General features: G+C 38.2%; 1 protein-coding gene across 1 annotated transcript; it reads right to left on the reverse strand.

The window, feature by feature from the left end:
* Positions 1 to 136: 136 nt before the first annotated feature.
* On the reverse strand, positions 137 to 15,387 carry LOC149949459 (putative glucosylceramidase 4). The gene is made up of 10 exons (XM_090169422.1): positions 15,293 to 15,387; positions 14,563 to 14,757; positions 10,937 to 11,086; positions 9,321 to 9,454; positions 7,180 to 7,346; positions 4,159 to 4,399; positions 2,886 to 3,104; positions 1,844 to 2,007; positions 406 to 525; positions 137 to 323 (listed from the first exon to the last, which is right to left on the reverse strand). The coding sequence occupies exons 1-10, from the start codon at positions 15,345 to 15,347 to the stop codon at positions 137 to 139; spliced, it is 1,632 nt and encodes a 543-aa protein (XP_090025548.1). The 5' UTR covers positions 15,348 to 15,387.
* Between the last annotated feature and the right edge of the window lie 3,589 nt (positions 15,388 to 18,976).

Consider the following 18,976-nt stretch of genomic DNA (forward strand, 5'->3'; position numbering starts at 1 on the left):
GGTAGCCGAATGGCCGATATAATTTTTTTCCACGGTTATTTCTTTAAGAAATGCGGCAAGGAACCAAAGACCAAAATTATCTAATAAAATTACTTTTATTTAGTAACGACTATTTCGAAATCTAAGACAAATTAACTTAGTCGTACGTAGAATCACTTTCAAATAAAAACGAAACGGTGTCAACTTCTTCAACCTCATATTGTAAGACCTCGTTTGTTTTTGAAGGCCAATAAACGAATGATTGCAGAGAAGATGCGGAAATGTTCGTTTGTAGAAAGTGGCCATCCAACATTTCGATACGTAATTTCACAGGTTTACTTTCACTATAAACAAATTAAAATAAACATTTAGTACTAGCCTGGAGATAAGTCATGAAGAATAATCGCTGGGCTGTGATGGCTGTACCTGTTGAGAACGTGAACGACGATTCCGCCGTCTGGTCTGTGGAATGCAACGTTTTGAATTGACAGACTGCTATTGCCCACAGTTGTCTCAATTTTCACGGAGTTCCTCGGAGTGAGTTTGCTGTAAAACCATCATCCGATTCGTTAGATATGTTATCATTGTTGAAACTTTCGCGAAATGTCATTAATTTTGTAATTACTTGTAAATGCCAATTAATCTCTAATGTAATTAATTTGGCATTTGATTTATGAATAACTTTTTGAAATTGTGTTCAATTAAATTAAAATTAAATAATTGAATTTAACAAGCGAGCTTAATAATTGTAGGATAACTAAGCCTTTTCACAATTTCTCACTGCGAGCAGAATACAAACACGGCCAACTAAATCTAACTTATAAGTATAATAAAATGTTTAGAGTTGGCAGTGTAATTTGGCAAATTATTTTTTGTAAACACCTTAGAACTGTATGTTCAAAATTGTAATTTGATAACTGGTAGTTGGTAAATAATTTTCGTTTGGGATTGTTTCCGGTAATATTGTGACGCGTCGAGGGAAGAGGTGTAGGAGCTTGTTTCCGGTCAATACTTTTGTAGTTTTAAAAATACTTGAGACTCAAATGTATTTAGTTTTATTTTAAATCATCGCGGGGTCTCTCGAAAGACCAAATTTAAGTCGTCTCCAAAGAGAATTTTAGTTCGGCTCCAAGCCAAGTTTGTATGTTAGGGGAGTTTTTGTTAATAAATTTTGTTAAGTTTAATTTCAGAGTTTTATTCTCTAAAATCAATTAATTCGCTGGAACTTTTAGTCGGTTCATAGAATATTCCGGGTTGACACTTTTTTATTTTATAATAGAAATCAAATAATTTTTTTTATTTGAATCTTATTTTTTTGAATTTATTGATTTTTATGCAATTAAAGGGATGGTGAAACGCCGATATAACCTACTTTCTATCGATTCCTCTTGTATAATTCCTTTCAAAAACGATCGTCACTCAATATTATAGATTAAATTCGAATTTTAATAAATTAAAAACTGCGGCGAACTCGACCAAGAAAAATGGCTACCGTTTTTTACGCGAAATAGGTATTTCAAAAAGGCCGCGATTTGTTGTAGTGGCCAATGAATGGCGCCCGTATAATCGGCGAACGACAGCCAATGAACGGCGAGTTTCTCGGGGTCATGGTCTGTACATCTCCGGCTGTTTCAAAAATTGTTTTCTTTGCGTTTGATTCCCGGATTCATTTGAAGAGATTTTTAATCTGAAATGGCTACTCGTCCTGACTCAGAGCAGCTCGAAGTTGATCCGAAACAAAAACAGATCTGGAGCATGTTTGGACGTTGCTCCGTGCTGATCTCCGCAGAAATTGGATTTTGGGCATCTTTAAATAGGACGCGGTCGGAAGAAAAGGCCCTCGCACTTCCTAATGAACAATTACCTGAAATGAGCCAGAACGTAGTACAAAGGTTGTTTGTAAAATTCTTGGGCGGTGGCATTAACAATTATTGGGGAATCTCCGCTATTGTGAATGTAGCTGGGGCCTCCCAGTTCATCAAGGGCCAAATTCCAATCTACCCATCCACTCGTTGAATGCTGCAAATCCTAAAAATGGTCCAAATATACTTGAATAGGTTCACGTCTATTAGTGGCGTCATCAAAACTTTTACTCAAAACGATCAACGCCGATACGTAACAACGTTTCGGATTTAGCAAGGGCGGTGCGTCTTGAAGGGCTGATCACTTACAGAGTTGTCTGCACACCGATTACGTAATCAAGGAGTGCCCCAAGAATACTCAGAGTACTTAAAGATTACGCAAAGTAATTATGAATATGTGGATTACATGATCATTAGTGGTAGCGTGTACACCGATTAACGAAGTGTTCAACCCCTCGGTACAACCTATCTGTTGAATTTCGACTACTAAAATCGTATCTTGCCACCTCTAAGGGTACAAAGTACGTTTCCCATGAACACTTCTAATTACGATAACTGTACGAATACTATCTCTAAACATCGCAAGTAAACTTACAAATTCGGTTGTGACATATTTGCGGAGAGGGTTCATTATGTTAAGTTTACGAGAAGTCCTTTCGGTATCCGGTCATGGGAATCAAAAGTGCATTAACCTCAATTTTTATTAATTAATCTCGGGCCCATCTAGGCAGAGAGCTAAGGAGCTGCTCTCGCGTCCAAATCTAATATCAGGCTGGTCGTTGGCCTACTAACAGGTCACTGTCCCCTTAAGAGACATCTTTACCTGATTGGAATCAGTGATGATCCAATCTGTAGGGCATGTCAGGCTGAGGAGGAAACCGCCTCTCATGTGCTTTGTAGGTGCGATTACTACGCGGCCCAAAGATTCGAGCATCCTTGGTATGTATCAGCCGGCCAAGAGGATTCTCCGTTTTGTGTTCGATATTGGGCTTTTTAAGTCTAAAGGTTCGGGGTTGCACCCCTTTCACTAATAATAATAATAACCTCAATGACGTCCTGGGCGTAGTTCTCCGCTCGATCCCAACTTCCCAGCGCGACTCTAATCGCGGAAAAGGCTCCTGAGCAAGCCTCGCTGGCCAGGATAAATTTAGCAGGATGTCTCTCGAGGGTCTCGTCGAGAACTTGCGGCGGCGAAAGTCTGTCGGAATACCAGTGAAATGCAATTCCAGAAACGTACTTGTCACAGTCACTGTCGGCGAAAATCTATTCCATAGAAAAAATAACAATGAGACCTGGTTTCACGAGGAACAATTAGTGGGCTGGAAACTCTATATATTTCTTGTGCTATTGAAACGATTCCCATGGAAACGAAATAACGCCCATTTTTAAATCCGCTTCAGTAACTTCCATTTCACATCTACAAAGTTGATGACGCTTTTTACGTCACGAAGTTGGAAGTAACGGAATTTACTACATATCTCGTGAAAAAGTTTTCCATAAAGAACCAAAATTAAATTAATTTAGTTTTTCACTCGAAGATCTATTTGGTTCGAGTTTCGTGTCTTTTTTTTCGCTCGAAGACCTATCGGTACGAGCTATTAGTAAGTTTTTAAATTTCTTCAAATTTGTAGGGTTTAGCTTTATTATCCCTTTTCATAATGGACTTATCTACTTATTCGCTAATGGTTCATTAAAGAAGCGTTTATGACGTACTTATGAGTTACATTCTCTGTAATCAACCGAAATCGTTCAATGTCAATATTTATGTTTATTATGTTACCAAGAAACACTGATTAGTTCTCACACTAAAGATCTTGGAGAATTTCTCATGTTCTTCCCAACTTCTTCGGGAAATTAGTTCCGCGTAAAATCACGTCTTTATTTGCTTAAAAAAGAGCAAAGGAGGTAAATGAACTTCGAGACGAGGTTTAACGTGGTCTAAGAGTCTAGCTTAGCACGTCGCCTCTGTGATAATCATCAGAGCCACCATAGCCACACTTCACACTAATTTAGGAGTTCCTTATATTTCAGAATTCTAAAAGGCTGTGGTCGTTCAAATGTAAACCGAGTTTGCATTTTTACCACTTTCAGTGTCCCGTTGTGGGTGTCTTCTATCAAACATTGTCAGTGGCGGCGCCAAGATTCTTTTGTTAAATATTTTTCAAAGTTTCAATTTCTATGCTCCCTGTAATAACTTTCTGTAGAATTTTAAGTAATTTAAAATGAAAACCCCGCTGAATATGACATTTCCAAAGGGGGTGCAACAGGGGTAACATCATAGACCCGCTGAAAATTTCACGTTTTTGCCATTCTTTACCTCATCGGCGTATCTGGGAAGGAAAATTCGTTGATCATCCATGGCCATCAGTTTCACGCGATCCGCTCCGTATCCGCTTTTAGTCAATATTGGTCCCAAATATAGCTTAATAAAGTCTCTTTCGGAGGCGGCCGAGAAGCCCAGAGACGGAAATTGCAAAGGGAAGTATCCGCTTGAAGGTTCGTTTTGGGTTGTAAGGCCCCAGAAGTCCAATCCAAGTTCTTTATAACTATCCAAAAACCTATGGAAAATCACATTAATTTTATACATGTTCGTCTGTATTGATTTAAGTGTTAACATAAGCCTATCATAAAGTCCCCATAAGCAAAGGTCTAGGCCTAATTTTTGAAGATCACATACCTGTTATTAAGAGGTAGGTATTCTAAATCTGCACCCCCTAGTGGCTACGTCCTCAACTATGTATTTCTGAAATAAATTTCGCGAAATTCAAATATTGGGTATAGTGAATTTATCAGTAGCAGGGCCGAAAATAGTGGGAAGTTCTAAAACTCGGATTTTAAGTTTTAAAATCGGATTTGGGCCGTGCTATTTGAGTTTTGTTGATTTTGTGTATAGGTATTTTTTGAGCAGTTCTAAGAAATCCTTATTTTAGCCCCTGGGTATCATTGACACTTTGAGAGACGGTACTTTCAAGAATTTTCCTGCCTTTTCTCTCTCCTTTCTGGAGTTTTTACGCGGATGAATACAACTAGAGAGGGAACTACAATGTACAACGCTTTAAGCAAGTAAAACGCGTCTAAGCGCCGTAAATTGGCCCTAGCTCTAGCTCGTGTTTCGGTCGATTAAGGCTTATTAACGGTAATATTTTCACTTTCTGTAATCCAAAGCGACATAACATCCAAAAGTGTGTCAGTACGGTATAATATTTAACGAGAGATTGTCGCGAAGAAAGGAGAGGGATTGGGAGAGAGGGTTAAAAATATGTCATTAAAAATTGAAATTTTTCTCCACTCCAGCGCCGCCGAGTGAGGCGTTTTAGAACGTATTGGGCGAGTAAATCGAAGAGAGAAAATCACGCCAGACCATAGACTAAATATAAAGCTGCTAATACTATTCCAACTAGTAGGTTATGTAGTCTATTGTGAGACTAGCTCTCAGCAGGAATCCATGCCTCTACTTGGAATGCTTATCGTGGCAGATTTTCGTCTCGATTTGGCTGACGGTTTTTTTGACGTCACTATGTTAACTTAACAATCAACAACGTGAGAGGGGAACGCGCGCAGAGGGGATTTTTTCACTGGTAGTCGGGGCCAAAGCCGTCAGAGTGATCTTACCATACGCGATACGGCAGGAGCAGGATAAGCATTCCAAATAGAGGTATGGATTCCTGCTTTCAGTAAATATTTTAACGGGCACAAAGGTAGATTTGACACACTTTTGGGTCTTATATCGCTTTTACTGTAACGCAAAAACGATTAATTTGAAAATAAATAAAGTATGTAAATGTTTTATTATCCCCAGGTTTATATATTTATCCTTTAACATTCAAATTTAAATAATATAACGTTTTTAAGGTTTTTAACGCCTAAGAATCGGTGCCGCTGCTGGGTTTCTCCAAGGCCTAGGAAACTGATACCAATAAATTAACTTATTGAAGTTGTTCGGGAATGAAAAAAAAATGGTCTTTACAAAATGTAAGGATTTTTTTAATTCTCTTAAAAGAGCAAGTTCGGTACGTTACGGAATCTGGCGCCGATTTCCCTTCAAGATCGTCCAAGTTTCGGCAAAGCGCGTTATTTAGTTACCTCATTGACCGACTGGTGGCGTTGCTCCGTCAGCCAAGCGCACCCATAGAAATTAGAGGAACGGAAAGTCGGTCGCATTTCCGACTTCAAGTATAAACCTACTCTCTTCCGGTTAAAGTTTGTGACTTAACACGGTCATTTCTTCTGTTGTCTGCTACAACTTCGCATAGATATAGCTCGGTTCATAAAATTCTAAAGCCCAACAATTTAATTTTCATTGGAAATTATCGATTAATATTATATTTATTATTTGTTCCAATCGACGATAAATAACTTATCGTTGATTGGAACCAAGTAAATGTTTAAATAGGATGCAATGGTAAATAATTTTTTGCGTCAAATGCTAAGGCCTAGGCTTTAAGATTTGATAAATGTGTTTTTTGTTTAGATTCCTACAAAACCATAATAAACAGAACTCTGAGGAGTTATTAATGAAAATTTTCCATATTTTTCCGCAAAAAAAATTATATTATTTTAATGCCTTGTCAAGGCTACACTTTCCATTCTTCTCTCTAATTTCTACGGCGCACCAGTCGATCTTTTCCAACGTGTTCTATGACTGGCTAAAATCAAATATTATCGTTTTTTTTCTCTTCCCCCTGTGTAAAGAGGACCACATGCCGACTTGCACTGGCCAAAGCTACAAATGGCTACTCATCGGTAAGATGTGACCGTATTTACTTTCCAATGTTTACCTACAGTAGCGGCGCTAAGGTTTTTTCACAGGTGGGCTAATTATTTTGTGGCCCCTAAGAATTTTGTGGCCCTTAGCGGGAACCTTGGATTGACCATATTTCGGAAAAGTGGTGAAATCGAAAAAACCCAAAATTTTCCAGGAAGCGAGAAGAGCAAAGGTCGTTTTATTGTTGCGGCTCTCGTCGCGTTTTGTGTACCCCCTACTGACCTTGTATCTGACCTGGAGGGGACACGTGCATGCCTGGGATATTTCCCTAAATTCCCATAAGCCCCTTTCTTTTCAACTTTATCTCAATTTCCGTTACCTTCCTCCCGAATCCATATGTTTATGGTCTACTACCATTTTGAGTAAACAAATCGATTTGGAAAGATTTTTTCCAGAAAAAAGGTTTCTTGGCAATAAAACAAATTTCTAGAGATAATGAAAATTCATAAATTAAAATATGTGGCTTCTTAATTATGAATATGTGGCCCTTTTAATATAAATATGTGGCCCCTCTCAGAAATGCAGGGGGGCTAAAGCCCACTTCAGCCCACCCTTAGCGCCGCTACTGTTTACCTAACGAAGTAGTTGGCGTATGCGTTATAAATTCTGTCTTCGGGAATGAGTATGCCGGGATCAGTCACATTGTTGCTGGTCTTCATCCAAAATGGACAACACCAGGGAGTTCCAAACAAATACAGAGGCTCGGTGCACATCGACATTGCTTGAAGAATATAAGGAACCTGCAAAAGCGGACACAAACGCTTTGTAATCATAAGTTTGGGAAAAAGGTTTTGAGATTTGTAATCTGACGTGCCACCGATCGCCGTAATATACAAATCCATTTCTGGGATAAAAAAAAACCCATATCACCGTGTATATAAACTCTGTCCTAGATTGCTTGATAGTTCAGTTGGTTTCAACTAGGAGCACCAAACACAAGGAGAACGCAGCTAGCCTTTAAACACGCTAACGCTGTGTTGTGTACAAATTTCATTGGACGATCCTTTACGCTGAACGTTTTACGGAAAGGGGGAAGACAATTTCCGAATTTTCCCCTTCCTAAGGCCGCAGGCGCTAAAGCCTCTAACCAATGAAAACTGTACGCAAGAAAAGGCACAACTTTTGACGGGTTGCGTTCTCCTTGAGTAGGGTGCTGTGGCTGTTGATCCTAGGTTCCACTAACTCTTTCTCAATCGACATGGATGCAGTCTGACCATCCAAGTAACCATTTTAGTATCGCGTTAATCTATTTAATTCATCAATAAAATGTTAAGAATTATCCGCATCCTGCAGTTGTTGTTCCATAACATCATTCAACAAACGGGAAAAACGAAAAGATTAATAAAATGCAATTATTTTAGTATAGTCAGAAGGTATCAGACCGCTATATCTCTCATACTCAGTGCATTTTCCACATGGGATCTCCCTTTAATCGACGCTTTCAAGTTTCACGCCTTCATATCTTCACTGTTGCCATCTAGCGACTAGTAGGTGTAGGTGATGACGTGTATATCGAATGTGGATACCCACCATTTCCTAGTGCAATTTGTGGCGGGAACAAAGAGGGTTGGACTTAAAATTTGTTTAAAATAACCTTTTGATTAACGGATTTTTAAATTAAAGTAAATCAGATAACATTCGATTACGGCTAGCAAATTTCACCTGATCTGCTTTGTTATGTGTATAAAAGAATATGATAAGTCGATACAAAGGGAACTATTAGTTAAAGCGTTATACAAATGTGTGATACGCAGTACACGTTTTTCTACTTACTTTATCTCTCTAATGTTCAGACTCATTGCATTAGGCTTATAAATCAATTAAAAGGAGCTCCTTATTTCATTCATATTTTCAATTATTTCCGAATATTTGTTTTTACATAAAATAAAACGATAAAAATTATAAGTATAAAATGTTTTTCTCTGCTTTTTAGTTACTTCATTGGCACGCGCGTTTCGCATGTGAACTTCAAATTTCCAAATCTTTAGCAGCTCCAACTTCCTATAGCTATTGTTTTAATGTTAATTACCTGACCGAACTTTTTTTCGATACTTATATTCTCGACAATCTGCGACTTGGACTTGGACTTGCACTCGAACTGAGTATGATATCGTCTTTCGCACGAGGGGCTGACCACTTCCCTAAATATGTTAACCGATTACAGCGAGTACAGCCTTTGGTAGTGCTAGATATGTAATCGATTACGTAATCACTTTAGTACAGTCAAAGCTAAAGGCTTGAACACGAATTAAGGACAGTGATCACCCCCTCGCTTTGGCAGTAGTATATTTCGCCTTGGGCATATTTAGGCACTGGGGGCTCTGAGCCGAGAATTACACTCAGGTTGTGCAAAACGTGTAGCTCCGAAAATCAGTTCGGTGATAATTTTTCCTAATTGACATACTTATGACAATGATAGTAATAGTAAGTGTAGGGAACTGTTGACTCGCGTGGCATGAAGGGCTAGCCACCACCTTCCTACGCATTGTAACCCGGCCATCTGAATTAAAGGCAATAAAAGTCGTTAGATGACTTGGGCCTAGGCTGGGGCCTTGGGTATTAGACCAGCTGATTATTATTATTATTTTGTTACTTATGCTATAGCTAGTGAAGTCGAAATATCATTTACACGTGACGTCGTGATCTCACATATTTTATAGAAACACCAGTCCTGTTTAAATATAATCTTATTTTCAATTCTTGAGTCATCATACCTTGTATTGAAAATCTTCCGGGGCTAATTGGAAATGTTCAAGGTCGTAATCGCCATCAGCGTCATCGTACGAGTATGGTCGAAGTGAAAAATCTGAAGATCCTATTGGAACTCTTCCCATGTTGTACTCAGAGCCTTCAGAACCAAAAAAAACACGAATAACAGATTCAGATTTATGGATAATTAAATTTATGGGTTTCGTTATTAGATTACATTTAGACCGCGATCTGAGAAATCTCGGAGCTCTCTGTGAGCAGTAAAAGGATTTCGAGAAATAGTCAAATATGAATATTAAATGAAGTATAACCCTAGAGAAGGGAAGGACTGTTGCGCCACGAGTGAGGAAAGTTGGAAGCTTAATTGACCTTCCTTGCAATGGTTATACTCCTTTGAGTCCTTTTAAAGCGTTTTTAAAGTAATTTTGAGTTTATTAACGATGTAAATTTTACTATTTGTATCATTGTTTTTATTATTTATTTATTTGAAAGGTCGAGAGTTTTCGGGCCATAGTTAATAAACAAAATAAATTTAAATGTAATTAACAATGGTAATAAAGTAAGATAATTATGATAATTATGATTCAGTATTATATGATATCATATGCTTATATGAATAGTTCATTTTTAACATGTTTTAGCTTGTAGAGGAATGATTTATGAAGTTATGTAATGATTTCTCAACTTAAAGCGCAACAAAACAAGGCGTTGGGAAAACTAAACGGCATAATTTGCTTAAACTGCACCGTGACCCTGAAGTTCATACCCGAGAGGTCGGACATTCACCAAAAATGTGTACGAAAGGTTTTTCAACATTTCTTGTTGGATTTTGGATTTATTATCCGAGGGGCTAACCACTGTCAGAGGGCCTGTACACCGATTACGCACACTCAACACTGATAAAAGTACAGACTCTAAAGAATACGCGTAATCTCATTAGTGCAGTCAAAGGTACGGGCTTGTACACCGATTACGCGGAGTGACTAGCCCCTCGTTATTTCTTTTAATCCCGGATTTCAGGATTTCTCGTCAGATTTCGAGATTTTGAGTTGAATTTCATGATTTCTCGATTTTTGTTCGGATTTCTCGATTTCTCGTCGGATCTCGGGATTTCTCGATTTTTGTTCGGATTTCGCGGTTTTGCTATTTTTCGATATCTCGTCGGATTAGTGAATTTCTTGCCCGATTTCCAGAATTCACGTCGGATTTCTGGATTTCTCGACGGATTTCGAGATTTTGCAATTTCTCGACTTCTCACCGGATTTCGGGATTTCTTGCCCGATTTCAAGATTTTTAAAAAATCTCCGAATTTTTAAGAAATGCACGCTGATTTCGGATTTCTTGGAAAATAAGGGAATTCTTAGAATGTCCGACCCCTCGCTCTCAGGCGGAATCCCCCAGAACTATATCCTGCCACAGTTTCGCCCTTTCCACAGTGTCATTATGCCATTTTAGCCGTACTTTTCCCCGCGTCACATTTATTGCCCTTTAAATGTTTTTGTGCACGTTAGACGAAATAAAACATATTTTTCATTTCTTTTTGATCAATCGTTAGAAAATTCATTTTAAAAATAGGTATTCGCAAAACCGCCCACTTTCATGGTCGCAAAATATGGCCCACCTTCTTCGGAGAAGTACGATTTGATAATATCGTCCTGCAGTTTCTTATCTAAACTGGCGATGTTGATTCCAGCCGCGTCGGTGAAAGCTCCACCGAAGCCAATAATGCGATTCGACTGCACCTGTGGATCCACTCTGATTGTAAATGCGCCTGAGGAACAACAACAGTTCAATACAGGAATCCATACCTTTACTTGGAATGCTTATAGCAGCAGATTTTCGTCTCGATGCGGCTGACTGTTTTTTGACGTCACTATGTTAACTTAACAAACAACAACGTGAGAGGGGAGCGCGAGCAAAGGGGATTTTTCTTCTCGTATGCTGGGCCAAAGCCGTCAGAGTGATCTTACCATACGCGATACGGAACGATAAGTATTCCAAGTAGAGGTATGGATTCCTGATCCTGGTAATAATAAGTTTGGTCAGCCGAGAAGGGTAATAAAATTTTTCACTTCTGTGAAAAAAGATCGAACGAAAATGTTCGTGAAATGTAATGGCTCGCAACCTGTATCAGATAACTGCAGAAATTTATGCACGTTCCTAGGAAAAGGTTCATAAAATGTGAGATAAGCCCTTCTAAGAAAGTTGTTGGATACTAGGAGCAAAAAACACACTGCACCCCACACAAGGAGAACGTATTTAGCCGTTAAACACGCTAAGGCATGTTGTGTACAACTTTCTTTGGACGAGCCTTTACGCTGAACGTTTTACGGAAAGGGGGAAGACAATTTTCGAATTTTCCTCTTCTGACGGTAGCAGGCGCTAAAGCGTCTAACCAATGAAAACTGTACGCAAGAAAAGGCACGACTTTTGACGGGTTGCGTTCTCCTTGTGGGGGGGGGGGGTGCTGTGTTTGTTTCTCCTAGCTGGATGATCATAGATCATAAACCAAGAACGGAGTCAATGCTCCTGCTCCTAAAGCATTCATTATCACTGGGAAACAGAAATAAAAATAATAGCATATTTTAGTCGATTTATGACAATTTGAATAAAAATTCTTAAAGCAGTGGGAAGCGGCTAACGTATTTTTTGATTTAGGCATAGAGTAACCCACTCACAAAGAGTGGAAGCGCATGAAACATTAATCCTAACGGGCCCGCGGCCAGCTGGATTTCGAGGGGTGAATAAATATAGTCCGAAGAGCGACGGTGTTGTTTTTAACATTTTTTATCCAGATATTGTACATTACCTTTATTCTAAGACCATTTATTTCAACTTGTTTATTTCACGCCTCGAAAACAAGACTTGGCGTTCGAAAAGTGTTAACAAGTTTCGCTAATTGCCTTCCACTCTATGACTATGTGAGTGGATTACTCTATGGATTTAGGCCAGCAATAAGACGAGAGTTCCTCTAGACAGGGGCGGATTAATCCTTTCGGCGCCTTTAGGCACAGAAAAATTTGGCGCCCCTTGGCATTGGTCAGCTAAGGAGGCTACTTTGCCTAATGGTTAATACGCCCCTGCCTCTAGATCAGCGGTTCCCAATTTTTGTTTGCTATGGAACCCTAAATTATCCACCTAATTCTGGCGGAACTCCAACTCATTTTTCTTACTTATCTTAAAAGACTCTTGACACAAACAAAGATGGCCACGCTGCGAATTCTCGGAACCTCTGTGACTAGTGGCGGGGTGCAAAAGTAAAAATCAGGTGCAGCTCACAACGCTCCGACAAAATTATGTTTTTTTTGGTACGCCCAAAATGCTGATTATTTCGGATTTTTGTTTTTCTCAAATTGTATGGCATCTTTGCTAATTATTGTCACAACAATAGAGCAGATAGCGAGTCTAATGCGATATTTAATTAAAGCACTTTCTTAATTTATATAAATATATGAATATATTATTAGTGACTGAAACGAGTCTAGCTAGGTGGTGTAACGGCGCTAGCTTCTCCGAGGTAGCATCTATGATCTAGCGTCTGCTACAGACAAATTAAAAAGTCATAAAAACGTTTTTCTCTTAAATAAACTTATCAAAGTATAAGCAAACGATGCAAAAATTATATTAAAATGTAAGTATCATTATTTATTATGTCCAATTTACGAATAACGATGAGGAAAAACTAATAGCGTCTGCTTTAGCAGCTACCTATCTAGCTTTCAATGGAGAACCAAAGGGGGAGTACCGATAGTTTTCTGTCGCGAATTATATTACGTATAACCAGAAGCCTATAATAAGAGAAACCTCTAACTTGCCCACAATCGTGAAACGCCTCGTTTTCGAAATTGAGGTATTCGGAGGGATATAGATTTGTTAAGGCTATATGGGGCCAGAAAATATAGTCGTCTCGATATATTCATACCGAGGGACTTCAGGTATACAAACCAGCAGTGAAATCATTTGAAATCACGTAAATTTAGTAGCTTTAATAACTTTAATCGATTAAATATTGAAATCACTTGAAATCTGAAATCAGATGTACAAAATTTCTAACATTGGAATGGTTTGAAAAAAATGCAGACGATTCTTTACATTTTAGCTCGTAGAATTCCCATTGGATTTTGCTGATAATTTAAATTTTGAGAGACTCGCCTCGTTTTGTTGAACTTGGTAATTTCTACATTATAAAGGTAATACATGTTAAAACTATTATTTGCTATCATAAATATACATACTAATGAACAATAATCGTAGTTCTGAAGGCGATATCTCCGTATTATTTTTTCTATACGCTTTGAAAAACCTTAAGCCTTGCCTGCCTTTCGCGTTTTAAGTTTTAAACCAACGATGATCTATACCTACGTTTTAGGTTTGACAACTGACGCTTTGGAGGGCAAACTACTTTTTCGCTACGATGACTAGGTTTGCTAGTCCTAGGCAGCGTTAATTTCTTCTTTGCTCCGTGTCGAAAACAAGACGTTTCAAAAGTTTTATGTTGGCGGTATAGGGAGTTAGAGGCTTCTGGTATAACATAATTATTATTTTTGAGGGTTTTGAAAAATGATAGACCAACATGTGATTTAAGATATTTTTAGGAGGGTAATTTGGAGGGTACAAATACATTGAATGAAGGGACAACGTACTCCTGTACCCCGCCCCTATTTAAAACCCTTAAAATATAGCTTTCCAGATAATCTGGTCATCTTTTCTAAGTTCTCGTATTATCTTATTCAAAATATCTATTGCAGAAACAAGGGAGATACATGTTAAGGGTTCATGTAAAGGTTTTTTTTATATTCACTGCGATTCCAGGGGTGTATGAGCCACAGGAGGTCACTCACCCCGTCCAAGAGACAAAGTTAAGCGTGGGACAGCATTATAGTTATTTGATTCAATGAACTGATTAATCAGTTAGAGATGAGTTACGGCCACGTCAACGGGGTGATACTGATTGAACACCTGTGGCGGAAGTATGACAACCACCCGTTGTGGTATTGGTGGTCGTCCTCACAGGGCCATCCACATTCTCTGCCTCCCAGACGCGTGGGATTACAGGACTGCGTCACTAATCCCGGCTTCATGTAAAGTTTGTGTAAAAAATTCGAAATCCCAAATTTTAAAAATTTTCGCACCAAAAAATTTGAAATCTAAAATATTTTGGTTTTTTCTCATCAAAAATGAAAAATTAATTTTGAAATCTAAAATAATTCAGTTTACTATAGGTAATTATTTCCATTTACTACCAACCGTCGTCAGCAGAACTGAGTGACGGAGATTGCAATTCCAAAATTTCGTTTTGAAATCGGCTCCCGGACTTGCTGGTTTCGTAGACGCTTACTAAACCGGACCTCAATCTCTCACAAGGAGGCAATGTGTCACAGTACGTCAGATTGCAAACACACATTGTGCCGTACTGGAATTCCCTCGGAGCGCATCTGTGACCTGCAACGAAAAATATATGCCAATTTCCTACACAGGAATAAAAAAGTTTTAGTCTGTCTGTCTGTCTGTCTCGCTATAGGCATCCACACTCTTGGCCTGAGAACGACCAAATCAGTTTATCCCTTCCCGAAAAACATTTGACTTTGCTTCACCCCTGATTCTATGAAACAATTAAATTTATATGTATATGGCTGAATAGGTGTTTTTATAAAATAAAAAAATTAAAGGAATGAATTGTTTTTCTCCGCGTCACGAGCTTAACCTTTTTAGTTCTTTATTGGCACGCGCGTTTCCCACGTGGACTTCAAATTTATCGACTCGGGAGCGTGCTCTCTATTTTCAATAACTATAGCTAATGACGTATAAAAACATTTACACGTGACCTCCTGTATTTTATGGAAACACCTATTCGTGGTTTAATGTAAGAATTTGTGAGCTTTAAGAAAAACTGAACCACAATCAGTGTGTTCTTTATAAATTACACAAATAATTGAAGAATTTTAACTTGATTATTTAGAATGAATTTTAAAATTACCGTTTGTTATTGGAAAACTGAACGCCAAAATTGAACCTAAGACACAAATGAACATGATCTTTCGAAACAACGGATTCCCGTACTTTGTTTGGTGTTATCAGTCGATATAAAAATAATTGAAACAAAAGGCAACCGTTACACAAAAGGCCACTGTGAAATTCGAAAGTTGAAAAGCGCACAAATATTACTTAAACTTAAAGTTTTAATAATTTATTTGTTTGAATGTAAAATATATTACTAAAAAAATAATCGAAATAATAACAAAATTAAATTTTCAAGCTATAAAATGTACCGACATTTCAAATCGTACGCTAGATTTGTTGTACACCAAATTACTATAATTTATCGTTCGAGGCTTCGTCCTTAAACGAAATGGTGGTTCTATGACTGAAACAATGCATTTTAATCTTCGACATATAAAGTGACTAAAAATGTTTTCCTGGAATCATTGTATTTAAATTATTTTTATCTTTAGACTTACAGCTACATTACGAACCTTGATATACGTGTATGCGTTAAACATTTGTTGAATTGTATATTTTTTTAAGATTAGTGAATTACATTAATCGTAATTACTAAATAAATTAAAATATGGGGTAATAAATATGACCTTGGTCGTCTGATATCTAGTTATATATTGATATATTTTGTTAGGTAATTGTAGCTACAGAATATATAAATCAAGAAAGTCATAGGTGCTACTAGGAATTATTTACCCAACGGATTTGCTCTTCCCCTTCTCGGTGACACAGGTAAGAACAAATAAAATTCCGAGCCGTTATGCCATGCAAGATATTCACGGATAATCATTGTTAGTAACACACATGTATTCTTGATTGGTTTTACTCATTTTCGCCTGTACGATTGACAAATCTATAGCGTCGAATCAGTGTTACGTCGCGTAACTTCAACCGTGCTTTTTCCCATAGAAAAAATACGCGCCTAAAATGATGGCTGCGGTTAAAGCTACAGACTGTTATTATTCAATAGATTTGGTTTCGCGCTAAAACGTGGGCTCAGCCAATTCCGCTCACGATGTCCACCATTCCCCAGAACCATGCCAGCACCTAACAGTGGTTGTCGGTGGTGATTTTGTTAATTAACATCTGCTAGAGTGCTTTCATCTTTTTGAGTATGAAGGGATAAATATTTAAATCAATAAACTTGGTTATTTAGTAATAAACAACCCTGACATCAGTATTGAAGAGCGTGGTCTGTTCAAAATGGCAGAGCCCACATTCAAATCCTAATACTTCTGAGCTCTTAAAGGGAATATAACCTCTGGTATTTCTGTCGCCCTCCGAGGGTTCCAATATTGTCCGCTGCCTCCCGTGGCCTTTTACACCTGCGGCGCTGATAATCGCTGATTGAGAAGGGAATAAAGGAAATTGATGGGGTCTTCCATAAAGAACGCGTTGGAGGTTCTATTCCCTTTAAAGCTCCTGTTAATCTAGGGGTCCAAAGGGTTTTACGTTTACAACGATTTTCTATTTTATCGCAATTTGTTACATTATATTTCATTGTTATTTTGATTGAACTTTGATGCATAACTGTCTATTTGTTACTGGACAGCTACCGGTACTTAAAGGGAATATAACCTGCAAAGCAATCTTTATGGAAGACCCCTTCAATTTTTCAAATTTCCCTGTACAGTGGCGCCAAACATTTCTAAAGCCATAGGCAAGAGCGGCCAGAGCTGCAAACGTTGGTGTTCCACACCAAATACCGGAGGTTATATTCCCTTTAAGATGGGTTCTGGCAGTAAATTACACTTTAGTAAGCCTTTTGATGTTAACTTCCCAAGTCGCACAGATCGGTCTAACATTTCCCTCAGTGGTTTGGTTTACCGATGGATCTAAGAGCAGTTTCGGTACAAGCGCGGGGATGTACTGCCTTAATAATAACAATGGTTTTTACGAAAGCCTGGGGGAATACGCCACCGTTTTCCAAACTGAAATTTCTGAGCACTATTTGCTTCTGCGCCGACTATTGTTTGAAAAAGAAGCATCTCGGGAAGGTTATCCAATCTATTCGGATAGATGTCATAAAGGGCATCGCGGGAACGAAAAGGTCGACATCATGGCCAGGGAGGGTGCAAAAGCTGGGTTTAGTGGGCCGGAACTTGCTCTACCCATCCTCCGTGGCCTGGTCTCCAAGTATATGTCGGATTCACAACTCAAGCTCTGGCTGGAGATGGATGTTCAAAGGCAGGCTGAAGAGTTTATCCCTGGCCCCTCTAGGCAGAGAGCAATAGAGCTACTCTCGCTCTCTAAGAAGAATATAACGCTGGTAACTGGCCAACTTGATGACCATTGCCAACTAAACAGACACTTAAATCTGATTGGAGTCAGTGTTGACCCATTTTGTAGTGCTTGTGGGCTGAATAGGAAACTGCCTCTCACATTCTTTGTAGCTGTGACTATTATGCGGCTCAAAGGTTTGAGCATCTCGGTATGCACCGGTTGGAGACGCGTGACTTCTTCAACATCCCGGCCAAGCGGATTCTTAACTTTGTGTCGGAAATAGGACTTTACTTAAAGTCACAGGTTGGGGGTTGCACAATGGACGAAGTGCGCGGCTTGCCAACCCTTTCAATATAAATAGGGCTTTCTTTATCTGCCAATAAAAAATTATTGTTTAAAGCAACTTGTTTTTTAATAATAACTTTTAAATAACATCAATTAATAAAGGAAAGTGGCAGAATCCGCGATAAAATTTTACATGGTTTAGTTAAAAAAAGTCCGTCCTTTTATGTTTTGGAAAACGGGAAAACGATTATTAATCGGCAATAAACAGGTTAAGAGAGCGCTAGAAAACGTGTAAGCATTAACTTGTAGGAGTGAAAATGTATTATTATTTCAAAATGCTTTTCAAGTTGGAGGTTCCGTGCAATTTCTGGAACGTAATTTTCAAGAATTTGGGGGGAGGGGGTGGGTGGAAACGTACTTACTCCTATTTTGCGTTTAGCTCGCCATCTATGGTAGTATTTTTCGTCGTTTTTGTGAATTAACAATGTAATTTCAATAAGAACTTTAAACTATGGCGTAATAGAAGGTCACCCATGCTTTTCCCTATAGATAAAACGATAGTATACCAGCATGACAGCCATGTCAAAGCTACGAAGTATCATTACCAATACCCATGCATTACCAAAACGTATTAAATATGTCTAAAAATCTCTAAATTTATTTTCAAATTTCAAATTTTTAAAACATACTAAATACGTATAAAAAATGTCAAAACGTATTTTCGCATTTCAAATCGTACTAAAAAAGTACAAACGTATCGCCGCGCCTGGAACTTTCAACTGCCTAGTTACAGAATCCAACCATTTTGAGGCATTGGAAAATTTTCACTATCAAGGTTCAGCACTGGGCATTCCTGATCAAAATTAATTAAACTTTTCCTGCGAATAAATAAACACTCACTAAAGGTAATCAAGGACCTAATTTAAATGGTCGACTTTGGAATGCTACAAGTTATCAAACTGTCAGTGGGGAATACATTTCGTAGCGTCATTGACTCATTGTTTGTGGCCTATGCCAATGAAAAATTGTTACAAGAACCGAAAATGCTTCTATTTCCTTCATATAAAATAAGATTAAATAATCAGCTAAGACCGAAGAAATTGAATAAAATTTCCATTTGAATGTGCAACCACATGCTGTTACATTTGACCACTTC

This window comes from Leiobunum rupestre, chromosome 3 (genome assembly GCF_980474605.1).
Source record: "Leiobunum rupestre chromosome 3, qqLeiRupe1.1.hap1, whole genome shotgun sequence".
Classification (NCBI taxonomy): domain Eukaryota; kingdom Metazoa; phylum Arthropoda; class Arachnida; order Opiliones; family Sclerosomatidae; genus Leiobunum; species Leiobunum rupestre.